General features: G+C 61.6%; 1 protein-coding gene across 2 annotated transcripts in view; it reads right to left on the bottom strand.

The window, feature by feature from the left end:
• Nucleotides 1-16,300, bottom strand: part of COL5A1 (collagen type V alpha 1 chain) — a 154,012-nt gene that overhangs the window by 58,638 nt on the left and 79,074 nt on the right. For both annotated transcript variants that reach the window (XM_060013863.1, XM_060013864.1), the window contains exons 12-25: nucleotides 14,805-14,879; nucleotides 13,860-13,952; nucleotides 12,303-12,359; nucleotides 11,412-11,465; nucleotides 11,022-11,075; nucleotides 8,576-8,629; nucleotides 7,133-7,186; nucleotides 5,880-5,933; nucleotides 4,205-4,249; nucleotides 2,777-2,830; nucleotides 2,166-2,210; nucleotides 1,523-1,576; nucleotides 1,246-1,290; nucleotides 293-346 (exon numbers count right to left, since the gene is read on the bottom strand). In XM_060013863.1, coding sequence (XP_059869846.1) covers nucleotides 293-346; nucleotides 1,246-1,290; nucleotides 1,523-1,576; nucleotides 2,166-2,210; nucleotides 2,777-2,830; nucleotides 4,205-4,249; nucleotides 5,880-5,933; nucleotides 7,133-7,186; nucleotides 8,576-8,629; nucleotides 11,022-11,075; nucleotides 11,412-11,465; nucleotides 12,303-12,359; nucleotides 13,860-13,952; nucleotides 14,805-14,879 — 792 coding nt within the window. The remainder of the gene's footprint in view (nucleotides 1-292; nucleotides 347-1,245; nucleotides 1,291-1,522; nucleotides 1,577-2,165; nucleotides 2,211-2,776; nucleotides 2,831-4,204; nucleotides 4,250-5,879; nucleotides 5,934-7,132; nucleotides 7,187-8,575; nucleotides 8,630-11,021; nucleotides 11,076-11,411; nucleotides 11,466-12,302; nucleotides 12,360-13,859; nucleotides 13,953-14,804; nucleotides 14,880-16,300) is intronic.

Here is a 16,300-nt window from a genome sequence, read left to right as displayed (position 1 = left end):
CACGAGCGTCAAACCCCAATCAATAACGGACGTTCCTACTCATGCAATCACCACCCTCTGATGGAACCACATTATGGAAAGTGTGTCCAAAACCCAGTAAGTAATTCCTGAGCAATGAAGCTCGCCAGCGGAGAGGTCTTCATCGAAGGAGCTGGAAGAGGAGACGGGGGCCACGTGTGCATGGCCATCTCGAGAGCGAGGGGAGGGGCCGTTTGCCCAGATTCCCAGTGCCCACCCCTGGGTGGACATGGGCAGGTGGGGTGTAAAGGGTGAGGTGGGCAGTGGTACTCACCGGGGGTCCATCAGCGCCGGGCATTCCCGGGAGGCCTGGTTTACCCAGGGGGCCCTGGAACAAACCACAGACTCCATGAGCAGATGCCCCAGGGATCCCCTCAGCTGCCCAGCCTCTCTACAAGCCCCCAAAGTTACTTTTCAACATTTCTGCTCAAAGAGCATTTGTTTAAAAAGGTTGCTCACAGGCACCCGCTCCCACTGGCTACAAAGCTTCCAGCCGCGGGCAGCACCCAAAGGTAGTGGACCCTTTGCTGTTTCCAGAGCCTTCAGTTTTGCTACCGGAAAAAAATCACCCGCCAAGTGAAGTCAGGAGTTCCCCAACAGGGGCGGCCGGGGGCTATGAGGCACTGAGAACCGCCCCTTGGAGGTCACTCTGCCGGTGCCGCCCCAGGTGCTGAGTTCACTGGGCACCTGGGGCTGAGCCACAAGATGTGCAAGGACTCCGGCTCCGGTTCTGTCCCCAGCATGTGGACTCGGGGTGCCGAGGATATATTTAGGGTTGCCAAATTTAGCAAGAAGAAACAAAACAAAACAAACAACAAAACGAGATGCCCAGTTAAATCTGAAATTTCAGACAACACAGTTCAAATTTAACTGAGTGTCCCGTATCTGTTTTTCTTCTCAAATCTAGCAACCTTATACATAGCTAGAGAAAGGAGGGAGGGAGGGAGGGAGGGAAGGAAGGAGGGAAGGGAGGGAGGAAGGAAGGAAGGAAGGAAAGAAGGGAGGGGGAGGGGGGAGAGAGGGAGGGAGGGAAGGAAGGAAGGAAGGAAAGAAGGGAGGGGGGAAGGAAGGAAAGTGGGGAGGAGGAAGGGGGGAGGGGGGGAGGGGGGAGAGAGGGAGGGAGGGAAGGAAGGACGGAAGGACAAAGGTCCACACCACAAGCTGGTGACCAGTGCTCCTAATGCACCCCACAGGCAAGCACCCCTATGCCCAGCTCAGCCCACCTACCTTTTCTCCTGGAGGTCCAATTGCACCCTGGGGGCCTGGAAGACCCTGGGAGGGGAAAGAGTGAGCAGGAAAGGTCAGGGAACTTTTCGACTGACTCAGAACCCCTCCCTGCCATCTGTCCATCTTCCCCCGACGCGCTCCCTCATCTGGGTGCCGACCCCATCCTGGGTCACCTCCAGGCTGCGGGGCCCTCGGGGCTGCACTCAGCGGCCGCTCACGCCCCGGGCACTGCAGACCTGCACCTCCCGCTGCCCACAAGCCCACTCGGCTCACTCACCTGGGCGCCTGGATTACCCTGCTGTCCCGGGGGGCCGGGCTCTCCCTGGGGACCCTACAGGAAACACAAGTGAGGCGCTGAAGGGGGCTCTGGAGGGCGAGCAGGGGGTGCCATCTGCTGTCGTGCCCAGACGGGAAGGCAGGGGGCCAGATCCAGGCCCCCCCGGGCCGGAAGCACGTGCCTGTGTCTGTGCACGCACGGCAGACGGCTGGCCAGGAGGGGCAAGAGACAGGACCTACCAGAAAATATCCCACCCGGCTGAAAATTCCCAAATCCTCACGCCAGCTAAATTCTCCCGGGCCCTTAAAAGAGACGCATGAGACCCCTCTCTCTCTCAGTGGGCGCTGTCACAGCACCTGGCCACCACCAGCTTGCCACGCACAGCGAGAAAGAGGCTTCCCTCCACATCTGTGCTGACGCGGTCGGGCTCTGGATGGAGCAAAGCACCGACTCCGGGATCTCACAACGTGCTCTCCTGCTGGAGGCCTGCACCTCGCAGGGCCGGGGCTCAGAGTCCGCGCCGCCCCCCTCACATCCCCATCTGGTTCTGGTGGCACGGATCCACCCCCCCCTGCCCCGAGCAGCTGGGACTGAGCCCAGGGGTCACCGCCATGAGACCGGGGCACGGGACCCCCAGACTTACCACATTGCCTTTCGGGCCCGGTTGGCCATCCATTCCCGTCACACCCTGGATGAATGACATTGAAACAAAAGAGACTGAAAATTAACAAGGCTCCCCAGGAAAAGTCCACTCAACACAGCTTGGTCCCCGCCCGCAATGTCAGAGGACGCCACACCCTCTGAGGGAGGGGAAAGGCTTGATCCCGAATAAACCCCGAGATTGGCGAGGGTTTAGCGGGGCTGCCAGGCCCCAGCATCACGTGGGGCAGCCCTGAGTTCTCGGACAGCTGGGCAGGGGGGCCAGCCCTGGGGAAGCCACCCCCTGGATGAGCCCCGCCAGAACCACGGGCTTCTGTCTCCCTCCAGGAGCTGCCAAGATGCTACTGGAAGTGTTTTCAAGGGCGGGAAATGGGCGTCCCGGTGACAGAGCGAACCCTGCACCTCCACCTGCAAGCCCACACCTGCCGGGGCTGCCCCCCACGGGTGAGCATCAGGGCCCCACGGACACCCAACGCGAACACTGGGCAGCGTGCACAGCCGTCAGTGTGGGCAGCTGCCGGCAGGCCCGAGTGGACCACAAGCTGGGGGCGGGATCTCGAGGGCAGGGATGGGACAGACACGCGAAGGACTTACAGGAGGTCCAGGAGGGCCTGGGGGCCCCTTCGGCCCCAGCAGACCACGAGGCCCCTGCGAGAGGAAAGAGCAAGGAAGGTTCAGACTCGGCCAGGAATCCCAGCCCCCTGCCCCGTCCCCAGCCTCCCTCAGCGACCCCTCTTCCCAGAGCCTCTGCTGCGGAGGCGGGTCTCCCAGGGAGTGTGGCCAACTCAACTCCCCCTTCTCCTCTGCTTCAACTCCTCACCGCACCCCAGCTCTCCACCCGGGCTCTCGGAACCAGAGGCAGGGCTGGCTAGAACTGATAGGGGCTCAGTACCCGCTCCCTGGCCGGGAGGGGCATGTGTGTGGGAACCGCCCCACGCACAGGGGCAGGGGCCACAGAGCGGCCACTACCTGCCAGGGGAAGGACCCACATCCGGACGGCTCCCTCCCTCCCTGTCAGCTGGAGAGCTAGAGCCTTTCAAGGCACCACGATTTCGAGTGCCTTTAATTTTGATAGGACCTTCTCAGATGCACTAGAAGAGAAACCCTTCCCACGTTCATTGCCACTTAAATGTTCCCTTCCTTCTTTTAATACCTAGTCACGTAAATGTTTTTCAGAAGTTGATAACCCAGAAGGCATCGCCTAGACCCGTGTTAAGGGGGGAGCTGCGTTGATGAACCCCCATTGTGGCTAACCAGACACCTAGGGTGTAATTTAGTCCCAAGCGGAGGTGCAATCGCCGACCCCGGGCGGGCTCTCCACGCAGCGCCTGCAATATTTCTCCTCAGTTAACGTCCCCGGATGTGTATGGCCACGTTGACGTGGGTAACAAAAATGAGATGTTTGAAAAGTAACAGTAAGTGAAAAGGAATTAATGTCCTTTTGTCACTGAGGAAATCGCTCTGGTCTTAAACAGAAGTCAGCTTAGGTAAAGAGCTTCTGGAGGCCCGGGTAGGGGCGCCCTCCTGGAGGACTCTTTATTTGGAAAATGTAGCCATCAGAAAGTGTGGCAGGTCAAGCGACTGCCCCTGGACACCTGCCCTGTTGGACCCTGGACACCCAACATGGTGGACCCTGGGCACCCACCATCATAGACACTGGACACCCACCATCATGGGCCCTGGACACCCAACATGGTGGACCCTGGGCACCCACCATCATAGACACTGGACACCCACCATCATGGGTCCTGGACACCCACGATCATGGACCCAGGATACCCACCACGTCTGTACCTGGAGTCCCAACCACGACCCTCGGGGGCCGGGGCTTCCTCCCTGGCAAAGGCTCAGGCTGACTCCTTAACACTGTCCGCCCACCTCACCCGTTCCTTTCCCGGGAGATCCCCAGATTTGTGTGTCTCAAGGCTGAGCCCCTCTCGAATCTATGCTCTGAGTCGATCCCTGATTCTGGCCAGAGCATCAAAGAGGAGACACAGAAGCCCACCCAGTCAGTGGACTTACAGGCTCCCCGGGCAGCCCTCTGGGCCCGACTTCTCCATCGTCACCCTACGGGGGAGAAAAGAGGCAGGATTTTAGGGATAAGCCATAAAACCTGGACACGAGAGAGACAATTTTTCCTTCATCCGCGCAGGATTCTTTGGCCTGGGGCTGCTTCAGCATACGCCAGTTACTAGTCCCTGCGCCAGCAGGCAAAGCGCCGAGTGTCCCCACCCCCAAAGGCTGCAGGTAAAAGGCGGGGTTTGGGGCTCACAGCCCCAGTGAGGGGAAAGCTGGGCAGGAAAAATCAATGGTTACCTGACAGGTAAAGACACGGATGAAAACTAGAATGGCAGAAACTAGGCAGAGATAGATGGCAGACAGGTAGAAAGACAGCAAGATAGAGAGAGATGATGTATAGATAACAGATAAATAGGTAGAGGATCGAGAAATAGTAGGTAGGTAGCTTGATGAATAGATAATAGGTAGATCATAGATAGATGATAGAGATAAATAGATATAGATAGATAATAGATAGACAAGTGAAAGGTAGAGACATGAATGATAGAAACTGGTGTAGGGCAGGATCCTGAGAGAATCACCAGATGCCCTGGGCCAACCCCAAGGGGCCCTAACGTCTTAAACACAGACGGGGAGCAAACCAGGATGAGTCTTTCCTTCTGGCTCTACAAGGAAAGCTGCCTTAGCTTGCCTGGTTCACGACCAGGAGATGCTTGTTCACACCCCGCTTCTCTCCATCAAGGCACTGCCCCCTCCTCCTTCCTTCAGCGCACACACGCACACACCCTGTGCAGGCACGTGCACGCACACACACGCCCGCATGCACACAGACACACTGCAAATGCACGCACACATACCCGCTCACAGTGCACAGGCACACACACAGCCCTGCACACGCATGCACACACACACACGCGTGCACGCGCGTGCACCTGCATGCACCTCCTCATTCCAGAAGCACAGACATCTGGGGACCCCTCTCCCCTCTCTCATCTTACAGTGGACCGTGCAGGCTGAGGCCCCAACAGGAGACAGTGCCCTGATGATGCCACAGCCCAGGAGCTGTCAGGACACGCATGCCCCTCTTTCCCAGGTACTGGGGCTTCTAAACCTGTCCCCCAAATACCCCTAACGCCCGAAGAAACTGTCTAAGTGACTGGGGCGCATGGAGGGAGAGGGGCCGCAGGCTTCTCTGCCACAGGAGGGCTGTGCTTCCGTCTAAGGACATCGCTTGGTCTGCAGCCCCACCAAGACGCACCTGACAGAACCAGGACTCAGGGCAGAGCCCACCTGAGTGCCCGACCTAGCCCAGGCCCTGACCTTGGATGGCATCACCGCCCCTCGCTCTGTCCACACGCTTCCCTCACCTTGTCCCCACCTCCAGGGCCAAGGAAGGTCATTTTCTGGACTCTCTGCACGTCACTCCTCACCCCAAATCCCAAGCTCTGCCACTCGCTGCCTCTGTCCGCCCCTCACTCAGACACGGAGCTTGTCGGCTCCCCCAACATCAAGGTCTGAGATCTGCTTCTACAGGAAGGAAGTCCCGTGTGGCCGTCTGTCCACTCCCATCAACTCCCCTCCCGCCGATGCAGGTGCCGATCGCTGCTGCCAGCATCTTGTGCAGTTTTCACCGAGGAGACGGGCAGCAGGTGTGGCCCCCACACAGCAGGATACGTACCCTTTCTCCGTCTTCCCCTGGAGGTCCCGGAGGGCCGGAAGGACCAGGGTCGCCCTGGGAAGCCAAGCAGGGTCAGCGTTAGGCCCGCGGGCAGACACGCACGGCTGTCTCAAGCCCCCCATTTCGTCTTTCTCTGCTTCTGAGACTGAAAATCCCCACCGCCTCCCAAGACTTTCCCAGAGTCACAGAGGACCCCTTTGGAGACAGGGCCTCCTGGCGTGACGGGCTGCAAAGCTGGCTGGCAGGACTCTCAACCCGGGACCCGGTGTCCTGGAGGAGGGTCGGCTGGACCGGCACCCAGGGACCGGCGGGCACCCCAGGACACCTGGGTCTGAGCTGCACCCTACTGACCTCTCCGTGTGAAGCAGGGGCACACCCCAGCCCCGCACGCCCCCTGAAAGGGCCAGCACTCTGCACTGTGAAGGTCAGCGCTGGTCCACCTGACACCCTGCAGCTTCAGGCCTTGCACACCATCGGTGCTCAGTACGTGCTCCTCTGTCAGTCCCACGGACTGGCCCTTCCCCCCCGGTCTCCCCATGAGTGTCGGAGAACGTGGGCGAAGAAGCTCTGGCTAAGGCACACGAGCCACTTCTCAGGGCGGCAGACATGACGGGTGACCCTTATGACAGAATCAATAGCGTGCGTGCGTGTGTGTGTGTGTGTGTGCATGTGTGTTCATGTGCACACGTGCGTGTGCCTGCGTGCCCAGGACATGCCAAAACATGAAAGAGGCATCATCTACATCAAAGAAAACAGGTTAAGGGCTGCAAAGAGCATCTCATGGGGACACGTGGGACCGGGCAAGATGACAGGCGGGCCCCCGGCTGCAGCGGGCACCCCGACCCCCACCCACGGGGCGGTCACGTGGGACCAGCCCACCTCCTGGAGCCGCCCCTTTAACGGTGAGAAAGGTCCTCGGGTCCCAAAAGGGCAGCCCCTGGGTTTCCTGAAGGTGTGGAGGGCCCCTTAACAGAGTGGGTTTCCCACGGGAGCTCCACATTCCCTGTCTCACCCACTCGAGGGGGCCACTGGCTCTTTCGCCATCAGCTGCGGGTGCGAAATCAGCTCTCCTTGGGCTGACCTTCCATCCCCAGGGATGTCATGCCCACGTCCAAGTCCACTGCCCCAGCCTCATGAGGCTCACCAGCGACCACTTTGGAATCGAGTGCCCAACCCCCCAGGAAGCCTAAGGCTGCCCAGAAGAGCCTCCCGACAGCACCTCCCCCAGCAGCTCCCAGAAAGGAAACACTCACCCGGTGGCCCTTCTCTCCCGGCAGCCCAGCCAGGCCATCGAAGCCGCGGTCACCCTGCGAGGAGGACAGAGGGCAGCTCAGCCCGTGCCACACGGCCGCTCCACCTGCCTCGGGCCACAGTCTACGCAGCGCCTGTGCACCCGGGGCCCCAGGACCCCGCGGAGGGGCCCCTGGCCACCGCCCCATCACACATTCCACAGCCTTGGGTCCATCATCCCAATGCTTTTCCCCAAAACACCAACAAAGGCTGCAAACAGAGAGATGACCTCTGTCCCAGGGCCACAGACAGCGGCCCAGAGGGTCCTGAGACCTCAGCGTTTGGGGTGATGGCTGCGAAGTCGGGGTGTGTGTGTGTGTGCGCACGCGCACCTGCTGTCTGCCTGTGCCTCTTATCTCGACACCCTCGGGGCTCAGAGTGCCGCCCGCACACAGCAGGTGCGCCTACCCATCTGGCGGATGGCCCAGCTCCGCCCACCCTCGGGCACCCCAGCTCCCCGGCCAGCCCTCCTTCTGCCACCCAGGTGGCCTCCTGGAGTCCAGCTCCCCGCCTCATGGGTGTTGCAAGCCATGTGGGATTGAAGTCAGGAGAAGACTAGTTCAGGCTTGAATACTTTTGTTGGTGAAAGAAGGCCGTAAGCTACCGGGACAGATTCAGGAACCTTCTCCTCCTCCGTCACCGCACGTCCCTGAAAACCAGGGCCGCTCGTTCGCTCGGCGCTCACAGGAGCACCCGAGGGCCAATCCACGCCAGTTACCGGGGGAGCAGGTGCAGTGCCCCGTGGGGGGTTTGGGGACCCCTGAGAACAGCTGCTGTCCCCACTGCGGGCTCCTCGCTGGAGAAAGTCAGCACTTCCTCCAGCACCTTGTACGGGCTTTAGACGAACGCTTCCAGGGCCGAGAAGGAAGGGTCGACCAGGAACAGCGGGAGTTTCATCCCAGATTCGGGGACAGAGGGATGGGCACACCGAACCTCCGAACCCGGGAGGGGTGGGGCTTCCCCGGGCTCCCGCAGCTGCCCCCGGGGCACACGCACACGCCTCAACTCCACGGTCACCCACGCGCAGTCTGCTCACTCCCTGCAGCCGGGAGGGGTGGGGCTTCCCTGGGCTCCCGCGGCTGCCCCCGGGGCACACGCACACGCCTCAGCTCCACGGTCACCCACGCGCAGTCTACTCGCTCCCTGCAGACACCCCAAATCTCGGCAAGAGGACGTCCTGCCCCGTGGACTTGTGAGAGACCCATGAAATTCTCCCCACCAGCCCGTCTTCGTGCCAACGTGCCAGAGGAGCTGACCCAAACTGAACCTTCCAACCCCCGAGGTCCTACCCCCGGATGAGAGCAAACGTCCGAGTCATCACAACCATACCCGTCACACAGCACGTGCTGAGGCCGTGGTGACGCTGACCGAGGAACGGGCACCGGGAGGCGGCGGGCGGCACCTACCTTGGGGCCTGTCTGTCCAGGCATGCCTCTTGCTCCGTCGCTGCCCGCTCGGCCCTGGAACGGAGCGGGGCAAACTGTCAGTACGCGGGAGTGGCCGGCTTACCGAGACCTCTGGGCGGAGGCTCCCCGTGACACCAAGCGGAGGCTTCCACAGCCCCGGGGGGCCGGCTGGCCCAGGGGACCCCGTCCGGAGTCCCGGCTGCCGTACGCAGGTTCTGGCCTTCCCGAGCCTCGCCATCCTGAACCTTGGAGCGGGGCTAATGTGCTTGCCCCCCTGTGTTGCTGAGGACGTGGTATGCACGAGACGGTGTGACGGGGGGCGACCCAGGGGCCGTGTGGGTCCGTGGGACCCGCTTCACAACCCAGGAGAGAGCCCGCCCCTGACATCGGCACATGTCCTGTCCACCAGCTGACATCAAGGGAAAGCCCAGAGAGCCACAGGGCGAGAGAAAGCACCTGGTTAGTGCGATGGAGGGGGAGGAAAGTGAGGCCCAGAGGGGTGGGCTGGCTCTCGAAGGCCGTGCAGCCGCCCCCAGGCAGGGTCTGGACGGTGAGCTCGACCCTCCGTACCCGGGGGCCACTCCCATGGCCATTCCTTCCAGCCGGGGCAGCAGGCCCACGGTGCCCACCTGGGGCTGGAGGACAGGGCCCCGACCTACCAGGTCCCCGATAAAGGCCGCAGTCCCCCAGGAGAGCCTGCCAGGCGTGAGGCCACCTAGATGGGGGCGGGGACCACGGCAGACGTCCACTCGCCGATAAGGAACGTCAGGCAGCTGAGCGTACATCCCTGGCCTCGATCAACACCACGTCCTCTCCAGGCCACACGTGCCTGACCCATGAGGCCTCGCCAGGGCCACCGGGGCTGCGCTGACGGGCAGAAAGGCCTCACGGCACGACCAGGATGGGGAGGGCAGCACGAAAGCGGCGAGGGTCTGGGGGGACCACCAGGAGGCGGCCTGCGCACCCCAGGTGAAAGGTTACAAGGAACCGCCAGGGATGAAAAGTCATCTCGGAACGTGCACCCGAGCAACGCAGCTCCAGGCGGAACGCGGACGCGACCCCGTGAACAGAGGGGCCGACCGGGAGCCTCTCCTCAAATTTCCAAACGCTTTCAGAAATCAAGAGAAATCTGTCAGAAGAGCTGACAGGATTTCACTGCAGGACATTGCGGGCAAACGGCCGGACGCTTCTCTCATGCTGACGGGCTCCGCACTGCACAAAGAACTAAAGGGACAGCCCGCCATGCGGCCTTGAGCCCCTCCCGCCGTCCCCTCCTCTCCAGCCTCATTCTTCCAGCACATGCGTAACCACAGCCCTGATGCCGGTGGTCTCTGCCACGAGTCACCCTACAGACCATCGCTGGCATCCTCCCCTTTTCAGTTTTCACCTCTCCCTGACCGAGAAACCGTTTCCACTGAAACTTGACAATAAGTGTTTACAGAGATACAAAAGACCCTCAAAGAAATAAAATGCCTTTCAGAACCAGGTCCAAGATAAGCCACCTCACTGTCTACCAAGAACCCCTGAATTCCGGCATCAGCGGTCCTTCTAGAATCATCCGTGCACCCCTCTGCCTCGTGCCTGGGTCCCCTCCACGATCCGTGAAGCTGCAGCCTTGAGGGGCCGGCATGAGACAGCCGTGCCTGAATGCTGCTCACTCCATCCCCTGCCTTGTAACTACAATTAACTCCCAGGACAGAGGCCCTGTAACCGCTAAGGAATTATGCATTTTTGCCTTGTATACTCTGCAGCTAAAGCAAGAGCTGGCAGCTCAGTGGCGACCCACCATTCCTTGCAGGGGTTCATCTAGGTATAAATACAACACAAGAACGTGTAATTTTTTCATTCGGTAGAAAAGTTCACTTGATGAAAAGATTCACTAGTTAGAGCCTGACGTGGGTAAATGAGGATTTCCCGAGCTCAACTGGATGGTGTTCATCAATTTATATTAGGTTATAAACGCGCGCTCTCCGTCAGTAGCCACGGTCTCATGGAAGCAAAGCAGTTTCGTCCACTAAAATTACAACCCAAACAGAGAATCCAGGAGTCTAGGAGCACAGGTAAGGTGCGGGGGCCCGAGCAGCCGGCCGGCCATTTCCCCCAAACCAAAGCCATTTCTGGAGAAATGAGGCTGCCCCTGAAGAAAGGACCACTGATCATTTTGTCTTTTCCATACTTGCTCCCCAAGAGCCTGGGAAATTGCTTTAATTAAACATGTTTGTTAAACTACGTTCACATGCTCGGGACAGAGGCTGGGGGCAGGGGCGGGGCAGCTCGCTGCCCCCGTGGAACGGGACCCACCCAGCCTTGGACACAGACACGCCCTCTGAAGGGAGGGGAGCAGCTGGGCCAAGCCTAGCCGGCAAGGTGCAGCGTGACCGGGGCAAACGCACCGCAGGCTCCCGCCCCATCCATGGCCCAGCCGCTGTCACTGAGAACTACTCACCCTTCTTCCAGGCTTTCCCGACGGGCCAGGTGGGCCCTGCAAACCCCGGGGACCCTGTCGCGAATCAGAGGACAAAGGTCAGTAGCGTGTCTGTTTCTCAGAGGGAAAAAGCAAAGCCTCGTCCCCGTGCTCGTCCACCTGGCCCGTGGCTACTGTCCCAGCTGCCAGCATGTGGGCAACAGCAGGACAGGGTGCGGGACCCACTGCCCTGAGGGCGGGGACCGAAAACAGCCAGCTCGGTCCCCTGCCGCTGACACCCCTGCTGTCCTGCATCCAGCTCTGCATCAGGTGATGGCAACTCCCGCTACTTCCTTGACGAAATGCGGCATCGGGGGCACCGCCTTCCGGGGGGCGCCGCTTCAGACAGAGGAAGGTGAGGGGGGTACGTACCTGAGGCCCCATGTCTCCCGGCTCGCCCTTCAGACCTCCGCTCCCGGGAGGGCCCTGGGGAGACACGTCTGGTTAGGGGATGCCCGGCAGGTACAGGCTGTAGGGGTGTCTGGGGAAGGGTCGGGAAGCAGAAGGGACACAGGACTGGCCCGTGGGCAGGACTCCCACAGAGCCCGGCCGGCTGCCTTGGACAGAACCCGAGGGACAAGCAGTCACTTTTCCTCGTGTGCATCTCTTCCCAGGTTTGAGGGAAATCCTGGACAGTGGCGCGCACGAGGGCCACGAGCTCAGAACACGCTCGCTTCTCTCCAGGATGGATCTGACCACGGTCTGTCACAGCCCGTAGCCCAGGGCCGTGTGTGGACGTCCTCGCCCACTGCAGGGCAACACCCCCAGATGCTGGGAGGGCACCGACGCAGACCTGGGGCCAGGGGCCAAGCGCACCCCACACGGGGAATGGGGATGGGAGCACCGTGCGCTTCAATCCTCCGGCTCCTTGCAAGCTTCAAGGGCCATGCACACCCCCAGGGGCCCCTTCACTGCCCCGAGTGTGTCTGGCTGCCCGAGGCTCGTGCAGCAGGGGCCGGGCAGGGGGCTAGAATCGGGGTCTGCCCCACACTGAGGTGGTCTCGACTATAAAGAGGGATGGCAGCCTCAAAAGAAAGAGGCTTGGAGCCCCCGGGGTCACGAGGTAAAGTCGTAGCCAGTGCAAGTGTGAGGGCTTCCCAGCCCCCAGGGCACCACAGGCCCCGGCCGCCCAGGCCCCTCCTGCCCCAAGGTCCCAGTGACGTAAAGTGTGCTCTGACCTGGATAAGCTGGGAGCCTGATGGGCTGGGGGGGCAGCGGGAAGGGAAGGCACCCCATCCCCCAGGCTCCCCCATGACTACTTACCATGGGGCCGGGTCTCCCAGTAAGACCCATCGGGCCAGCCGGCCCCCTCAACGCCAGCTGAAAGGGAAAACGGGACACGCTGAGAAATGGCTGGTTTACCTGTACTGATAGGTGAGACGTGCCAGGTGGGAAGCGGGGCCGATATCAGAGGCCAAGGACAGGAGCCTCTGGGGGTGGAGGTCACATGGACCCCAGACCCACTTTCTCCGATCCTCTGGGCTCCCGGCAACAACCACAAACGGAGCGGCAGAGGTGGGGTGGGAGCCAGGTGGGTGCCCACTCCCCGCTTTGGGGATGGGCGCTCCACCCACCTGGCTGCTCAGAGCCTCCTGCTGCCTGCCTCCGTCTCCCCAGCTGGCCTCGCACAGGCAGGGCCTGCCCTCAGCCCTGCACCCCGCAGAGGAAGCGTGAGAAGCAGCCCCACTTCCGGGCTGGGTTAGGGTTCCACGAGAGGCACTTCCAGCGACCGGGGAGGTATCGGGGAGCCCTCCTAGGGTGAACTAAGTCATGCCCAGGAGAGGCAGCCAGGGAGCCTCAGCCACCCAGGGCCCCGCCTAGACACCTGCCCAGGGGGCTCCACGCCTCCCAGCTGCACCACACAGCTCAGCCTGCTTTCTTAGAGGGCTTCCTCCACGCCACTCTGAGACTGTTTCCCCTGCGTGATGCCATTTCACTTTTGGAAGATTTTGTGTTATAAAATCTTCTTGGGAGCCCATCGCCCACTTGACTTCAGTCAAAACACACACATATTCGAAGGCCAGCCAGGCCGGCCCGTCGGTAAATCCGGGGGCAGGTGATGGGGTTTGCTACCCGCTGATTGTATCACGCGACAATGTGTTCCGCAGCAATGACCCAGTACCCGCCGCCCTGTAATGCGTTATCCACACGTTCTGATCGTTAGCATCTATCCGCTGCGCCAGAGCTCCGTAAATGTTACCAAACAAGGGACTACTTAGCAGCTTGTTGCAGTGCCCCATTACGGGCACTCCACTGTCACCCACCCCGCCGGGGGGCATCTGCTCTTATCACAGGCAGTCAGCAACCTGGAGCCTCGTCAACTAGAAACACGATTCGCTCATCAGCTCATCTGTCAAGAGCAGAGCAGTAATGGGGCAAGTGCTCCTCGGACGCCCAGGTGAGCCAGGGGCTCTGGGGCCCACGGGCTCTCTCCCCGGGGCGTCGGGCTCGGCCCAGCCCATCACAGGGAGCCCCTGCCAGGAGTACATGGCGGGGGTCTCTCCATCCCCAGAGCCCAGGGGAGGGCAGCGGACGGCTGAAGCTGGGCGCACGGGGTCAGGAGGTGCCAGAGGGGCTCAGCAGCCGTCCTCATCCAGGAACCCGGCCCCTCGCTGTGGGCGAGGAACCCTAAGAAACCTCCCCCACCTTTCCTGGTGCTCACCCGGGTCCCCCAAATGCACAGGGATGACGATCCCCGCAGGCTCCTGACTCGAACACGCACACCCAAGCTGGCCAGAGGCGCTTCCCCTCCAAGCTGGGCCCCGAGCCCCGTGGGGCCGGGCTCTGCCCCCCAGCCCCCCGGCCCCAGGCCCCACTCACCCGGGCCTGCTGGAGGATGGCTTGAGCTTGGGACTCCTGGGCCGAGACCATGGGTCCTTTGGAGCCCGCATCGCCGCCCCCTCCGAACCGGAACTGTAGGTGTAAGACTGGGGTCACCAAGGGCACACCGACGTGGTGCCCGCTCTGGACCCCAGGGCTGAGGCGGTGCCCGTCGGCCTCCCTGGCAACAGCAGAGCCTTGGAGAGTCCGGACGGGCAGCTTCCAGCCCCAGTCCCCGTCTCGGTCACGCCACCCGACTCTGCCAGCGCAGGGCTGCTCCAGCCCCGCCGGCCAATTTCAGCCCTGGGGCCGCCCGGAGAGCCTCCCTGCAGCGGGAAGCCCCTTCTGGCACCTGCGGCATCTCACCTGAGACCCCACGGCCCCGATTTACTTAAAGGAAGAGCCCAGGGCCCAGTGCAAACCCCGCACTGAGGCCCAGCAGGGAGGCGACAGGTCCACGCAGGGTCTCCCGAGCTGCACCCAGCCTCCCGGGCTCACGGAGAAACTGACATGGGCCCAGACCAGCCCTCCATCATGCTCGCCCTCCCGGCCTGGGCTCCCCGTGAGGACCCGCAAAGTCACGAGCAGGCCAAGTTCAAGGAGGGGCCGGCTGGCACGGGGGTCCGAGTGGAGAGGGCAGGTGTGTGGTGACGGAAGCAGACACCACACAGTCCCGCAGAGCTGGACTCTGTTCCCTTAGGAGGGGCCAGCCCTGGACGCCGGCAGAGGGGGAGCCCTTGACCCTGGTGTCCACCCTGCCGTGTCAGCAGAACAGCCCCAAGGGGTCCGTATCTACGAGACAGTCGGCCCAGGTTGGAGCTAGTCTTCGGCCCGGGGACCGACCCCCCTCGGAAACAGCCCAGGGCCCCACTCCTCCGTCGCACCTGGGACCCCGAGCCCACCCACACGGCCGCCACCCCCCAGCCCTCAAGTAAGGACACTCACAGGCAGCATGAGCATGGTTCCAGGAGGGCCGGGCAGCCCGTCAGCCCCAGGAAGGCCTGGGCGTCCAGGGGGACCCTGTGGACAGAAGGGCCAGGAGAATAGGTCAGCACACAGGGCGGAACTGGGCTGGGACGAGGTGACGGGGCGGAGTCAGGAAACACAGGACCCCGGGAAAGGGATGTGCAGACCCCAAGCCCAGAGGAGGGGGCTTCGCTGTGGACTGAGGACAGGATCCAGAGGAATGAGAGACACAAAGGCTGGAGCCTGCCGTGGGGGGTGCGGGAAGGCCCGCGGGAGGTGCTGGGCCTTCCACGACCACAGGAGTAACGCCAGGAACGTCCCTGCCAGGTGTCCCACCCGGGGGGGCAGCCCAAGGACACCTGCGCTGGCTGCTCAGAGGGCAGCTTGAAAAAATCGTCAGCCGAGCTTTGCCAAGCACTGAGGTCTGTAACTCAAAGACTTTGTCCCCTGAGCCAAAAGATGGGGCTGCATCAGAGCCGCCTTCCCACCCTTCAGGACACTGAACGCAGGCTAATGACGGGGCCCACTCTGTCCACGGCCTGTGAGACGCGGGACATGCTCCAGCCACCAGGCTCAAGGCGAAATAAGAAAAGTCACCTGGCCTTTGTGTGTTCTCTGATCAGTGGCCTAAATTGGTCAAACGGAAATGTTTTAAAGCACTGGCACCGCAGGGCTGGTCACACGTAGACCAGGTAAAGAAACAAGGCTCCCCTTCCACGGTTAACATAGGGTTTTCCTGAGGCCGTCCTGGCGTCACTCTGGCACGGAGATGAGGGGACAGAGCTCAGACCCTCTGGAAGTGGCTGTAGGCCCAGGCCCCAGGCTGAACGCAGGAGCCCGGGGCTCAGGACCAGCTGCAAAGCCGAGCTGCTTCCCATAATAAAAGCAGCAGGGTCGGGGAGGAGCTGCAAAGACCAGGGGAGTCTTTATGCTGAGATATTTTTGCTTTTGCTCTTAGAAAGACCCAGAAAAGGAGAGGAACACGCACCAATCCTCACGTCCTCAGTATCAGCGGTTTGCTTTTTTTCAGGTCGGCTCCTGTGCAATTACAGCTTGGGAGAGGCCAGAGAAGTTCTTGGGGGTCAGCGCCTGCTCTGGATCTGAAACCCGGCTACACCTGCGGCCGGGGCCAGAGCCCTGGGGGAAGGGGGCACCATGCACGCTCCCACCCCACCAGGAGCCTCAGCTGGCCCTGCAGCAGGAGGGGGCCGGGAAGTCCCAGCGGAGCTCACTGAGGTCTTCTGAGCCCGGGAAGCCCGACAGGCCTGGAGGGAGGCACTGAGGTGTTCCTATCGATACCTTCAGCCTTGTCCCAGCTCAAAAGGTACCCCCACCCAACGTGCTCCCTAATATGAAAAAGGGTCTTTCTGGCTTCTAGGGGGTTCAAGAGGTTAACAAGACGACTCAGGCGGCCCTGGCTCAATCCTAGTGATGCCTCATTGACAGCACCGGAGGGGGGACGACCAGGCCACAGA

Source organism: Delphinus delphis, chromosome 6 (genome assembly GCF_949987515.2).
Source record: "Delphinus delphis chromosome 6, mDelDel1.2, whole genome shotgun sequence".
NCBI lineage: Eukaryota > Metazoa > Chordata > Mammalia > Artiodactyla > Delphinidae > Delphinus > Delphinus delphis.
This window is presented reverse-complemented; position numbering and strand designations above follow the sequence as displayed.